This window comes from Plasmodium inui (assembly GCF_000524495.1).
Source record: "Plasmodium inui San Antonio 1 unplaced genomic scaffold supercont1.6, whole genome shotgun sequence".
Lineage (NCBI taxonomy): Eukaryota > Apicomplexa > Aconoidasida > Haemosporida > Plasmodiidae > Plasmodium > Plasmodium inui.
Window position 1 is genome coordinate 1142238 of NW_008481840.1, and position 5448 is coordinate 1147685.

General features: G+C 29.1%; 1 protein-coding gene across 1 annotated transcript; it reads right to left on the reverse strand.

The window, feature by feature from the left end:
* Positions 1-445: 445 nt before the first annotated feature.
* Positions 446-1047, reverse strand: C922_02020 (hypothetical protein; the record flags this gene model as incomplete). Its single annotated transcript, XM_008817619.1, has 2 exons — positions 446-673; positions 841-1047. 2 exons carry the CDS (start codon positions 1045-1047, stop codon positions 446-448), a joined length of 435 nt encoding a protein of 144 aa, XP_008815841.1.
* Between the last annotated feature and the right edge of the window lie 4401 nt (positions 1048-5448).

Consider the following 5448-nt stretch of genomic DNA (forward strand, 5'->3'; position numbering starts at 1 on the left):
TTGAGACGATTATTTTGTGAGATAGCTTATAAAGTTTATCTTGACAGGACACAGGTACAGCTTCATATATATTTCTTTTTTTATCCTTTTAACACATATCATGCAAGTATAAAAAAATGGTAATAAAAAAAAATACAAAAAATTAATATGGTGCGAAATATAGCTCATCATTTTGAATACAACATATGCTATAACATAAATATATATAAGGAACGTACATTTTTTTCTTTTTATAAAACAATATCGTAAAATCTTACATGTAGAAAAATAATGAGATAAAATAAGGGGGAAAGAACGATAGATTAATTAGAGCATTAATACGTTTACTCTCTTATTCATGATGTGTACATAATGTAGAATACATAATAAGTATAATTTCATTATTTTCAGAATAGTGGAAATAATTTTCCCATCCATCCAACCTTTTTGTATCTTCTTAAGGTTCTTATGAGGACATGTTGACTTCTGCGTTTTCTGATTGAGAAGTTACTTTTGAAACTTTTTCTTTCTGTTCATCCTGTTTCTCCTTTTCTTCTGAGTCATCAAAGTAGTATGAATCCTTATCATTAGATTTGCTGTTATCGACGTCATCAGACTCATTTTCAAATATGGGGTCTAAATCTTCCTCATCGAAATTGAAAATGCTGTTTATTAATCGGCCTTGGAAAAACGCCTGAAAATTTAGGTGAGAGAAAAAAAAGGGGGTAAAATTAAAATTTATGCACAAAATGGGAATATTTGACAAAGAAAGATCATCATAATGGGAAAAAAAGAAAAAAAAAAAGGAAGGGCATATGATCTCTTGTATTTTGAGCAGTCTCATTTTTACGCATATCGCACCTTATCAATTAATCTGTAGCACAAAGATAAGAACAAAATCAAGAAAATATAGGTGGTGATCAAATTAGCGGACGAAGTGTCATGATAAGTTTGCGTATACACTTGGTGAGAAGTCACTGGAACGACTGGTCGAGTAATTCCATATCTGTGAACTAGAGTTTGGTAGAATTTAACTTTTGGCGGGGTAATATCGTATGAGAACACCATTTTCGAATAAAAAAGATTGCTTAAAATAAATATATTGAAACTTCTTCTCTGTTTATCTCTATACGTGTGATTATTCTTATGCTACAAATGCCAATGGAAAGTTATATGCTATATTAATATAATATTAAGAATTTTGTATAAATTTATTTGTAAAGGTAATTGGAAATATTATATTCCCCTTAAAATGGCAGTTTAATTGAAATACATATAATTACTTTGAGAACTCTTAGTTTAACACATAATTTTTCCAAAATGTTAATAAAAATTTTAATAATTTTTTTTATTGCTTTATAGAGCTAGGAGAAATTTTATTTTTGTATTCATTTGATAGCTTCTTACAAGGAATGAAAAAACAAATTATGCGAATGTCATGTAAGTATAATATAAAATACGTGTATTAAAATCTAAACAATAAAATAGGGGGAAAGTATTTTTTTTTTTTTGTGCCGGGTAATGAAATATAATTTTATAATAATAAAGATAGATATAAAAATGGTGTTATTCAAGAACTTGGGGATCGACCTCGAAACGTTAATTCTTTAAATTACGAGGAATATGTATTCAAATTTTTCTATTTTTATCATAAAGAAAAAAAAAAAAATATATTATATATGGATATATGTATATAGTATAATTATATATTAAAGCTGAATATTTAGATAAATATTTTTTTTAGTATCATCATCAATTGGGGTAAGTACAAATGGGTGGTACGTTTTATTTTACTTTTTTTCTTTCTGCATATTATTTTTACGAATTTTTGAAAAAACTCTCCGATAGAATTTTTTTTTTTTAAATTTATAGTAATTTTTGAAATAATAAAAAAAAATCACGGATATGGCAATGTTGGGAATATAGATAAATAATAGTCATCGGAACTGGATCCCTAATTTATAATTATGTACATTAAATTTACTCATCACATGTATGTACATTTAATTGGACCTAAATTGACATATTTTTGAATTCTTATATTTCTGCGTAAAATGAAATAAGTTAATAAACGAAAAAGATAGCAAAGACTGCGTCATTTGTATAATTTAGACGAACTTCTTCTTAATTTTGTGAATTTTAATTTCTCATTGACTCTAATCAACCGAAAGGGAAATATAATAAATTTTAATAATTAATCAATCTATAAGTTAAATTATGGAGTACATTATTGTGCGGTACAAAAATGAAATTTTTCTTATCCTTTAGGAAATTTTAAGTGGGTTATTAGTTAGAAATTTACACTATTCATGATTTATCCGTTAAATATGTCATTGCGACAAATGGATTAACTTTTTTTTTCTTCTTTTCAATTGCGGTAATTTGAAGTAATTTCTTTTAGCGAATTTTAAAATTTCCCATTCGAGAAAATCGAAGGAAGTGAAAATATTATAAATATGTACATGCTAAGCGGTTGCGAAAATATTTTAAGTAACGTAATTTCCTGTGAACATTAAAAAATTAAATAAATGTATTTTTTTTTTTTTCCATTTTTGTTGTGGTGCAGTTTTTTTTTTGGCAAGCGTTATTTTCGCGGTCATGTTTGAAATATCATTATAGATAAGCGTGAACTGAACAAACACACTACCATTCTGCTTTTTTGCTTTACTTGCATTTGAAATGCTTACTGACCCGCTTATACCCTTCTTATGTTAACCGATTAATATGCACTGTAAAGGAAGGGCCTAGTTATTTGTACAAAAAAAACAGCAAAAAAAAGTAATTTAAAGTGTTAACCTTTATGTAAGAATAAAATAGCGAAATGTGGAACAAGTTCTGATCAAATTAGGCTCAGATAAAAGTTCAAATACGTCATCTAGTAAAAGTGCATAAATAAATAATCGTTTGTGTGTTAGCCTTTTCGCGAAATGTGACAATTTCGTTTTAAAAGGAGCTGCAATAAGTTCATTCATATAATTCACTTGCTTAATTGTTAGATGACTAGGATGAACTTCAAAGTGATTTGAAACAGTATCACGTTGCACATTATACATAGGGTTCTTTTGAATGTATTCCCCGACATGCTGCAGACCTTTTGACAACTCATTTTTCGTGTTTTAAAAAAGGGTCAGAAAAGAAAGGTTATAAATTAGAAATTACAAAAGAATTCCAAGTAAATAAATCAACCAAAATTGCGTCGTAATATTGTTTTAATCACAATTCTGCTGTTGCAAGAGTCCCTTCATTTAACGTATAAGTGTAACATTTGCTACTCGGGAAAGGATATTTTTTTTGTGGACATGTTTTATAACAAATAGGGTTTTTTTTTTGTTATCTTTTATATGCATAAGAGGTCACGGTACCCTTTCTTTCTGCACATTTTAAACAGTACATTTCGTCCTGCTTATACAATGAAGTTCTTGTTTGTGATAGAATGGAAAAAAATTAGCCCCAATTTATCCGATTTACACGAGGGGGTTAGTACTTAGAGCGCAGGGCCCTAGAAGGGTCTTTTAAATAACTTTACAAATGTGTCAGTATTCTTATAGACATAAAAAATATTCCACACTGCTATCATGTTTAGTTCAATATTTGGTGGTACTTAAGGGGAAAAGGCAACACTTCGTAGAAGGGCTAGTTAATAATATGTTAAATAAAAAACAATTTCTGATGCGCTTAAAAAATTTTGGAGGCAACATAATGGCAAGTATGCACATATTCAGGCTTAAAAATGCTTTGCGAAGAGTAGGGTGGGTTCCTAATGAGGGGTTATAAATAGAAGTGGTAATCTTCCATATATATCTATGTACGTATTATGCATAACCTTCACCCCCCTTGAGGATTACATAGAAAAAACCATACATTGCTGTATCAGTACCTTTACCAAGGAGATATGAACAGTACCGTTTTAAGAATTTTGGCTAAAACGAAAAATTTAAACACATTTATTGCGTGCCGTTGTTATTAAAATTTTTGATTTTATATATTAACAGTGGAGAGGAAGGCCCGGAAATTGAAGATTCGTCATGAAAGGGGATATAGATATTTCACGTTAAAATTAACGTTCCTTTGAAACTAGCAGTGGCACTGAATGTCCTATATTTGCCTCCTTCCTTTTAGAGAACATGACATTTGTCATAGAAATAATGATGTAGCACGTGCATGGAATCATATTTTATTACACATTTGTAGGCTACAGCATCCTGCAAGCAGTAAAAATAACCATTACAGGTGATCATTCGTTTGTGTTTTATTTTATTCGTAGTATATAGAGTCATAACACAAATAGAGGCTTTAAAAGCAGATTAACTGCTCAATAAACCTTTTCTTTAAAAGCGAATTTGTTATTTGACTTAACAGAGGAAAACGTTACTTCACGTTAATCATATCCCTTACGATATTATCGTATTAAAGTAAAAATTGGAAAATTTTCTCTATAGAATTTACGGAATATAAATAATTGCAGGAATGTGTGATTTCATCGTCGATGGTGATGTTTTTTAAGCAAAAACGTTCAGTAAGCAATATATAGTAACTGCTAATATATATCTTGTCGCTTTGTACCCTGAAATGTAATAATCTTGACGACACACCATCTTTTGCTATTATACTACTATGCTGTCATACATTTTGGGTAAAAAATATTATACAGGTGTTGGTTTAAAAATTTATAGCTCGATGTATTTGTCGTTTTCGTTTATGGTTTACAAATCTTTAAACTGGGTAGGGGCACATAAGGGTCAAGAGGAACAGTAAAAAATGAAACTGCGGTAATTTTTATGGCATATTTTATGGCCCATTCTGTGGCCCAATTTGTTACCCATTTTTCGCATATATTCAGTATGCAGTGTAACGTATACATGATAGGAATAATTATTTGCGTTTTATTTTTTTACCAGAAGGACATGAATGTTTTCTAATTGAGAATTATATTTTGAAAAATAGAAAGGAGCAGTAATAAACTGCGTTTCGAATTATACCAAACATTTGTTATCTGGGAAAAATAGCCTAAGAAAGATTGTTTTTTTGCATGGGCTTTATGTCCCTTTGAATGATTTTTATGAAAACGTTATGACAAATTTTGGGACTGGGTTGAGCTGCTGGCACGGTACATACTTTTATAGGTTATGGTAACTCCAGTTTAAAAAATACGATTATATATGGTTATACATGTACCTAATGACATGCATAAAAAATATGCGTGGCAGTAATTGTAGCACTTTTGCAAGTTTTGATGAAAGAAATAAAAAAAAAACGTATCTATTGTTATATAAATAAAATAATATATAATTACATAAATAAATATTCTTCCTATTAGAATAAAAGAGTTTTTTTAGTATTTTTTCGAACTTGGGTCTGACGGATTTGTCAATAAAAATGCTACTTTATCAACCTTTATTTTATTAATAGTGTCGAATGGTAATATTTTCGGAAACAAAAGGTGAATATAAAATCCATAATCTAAGTACA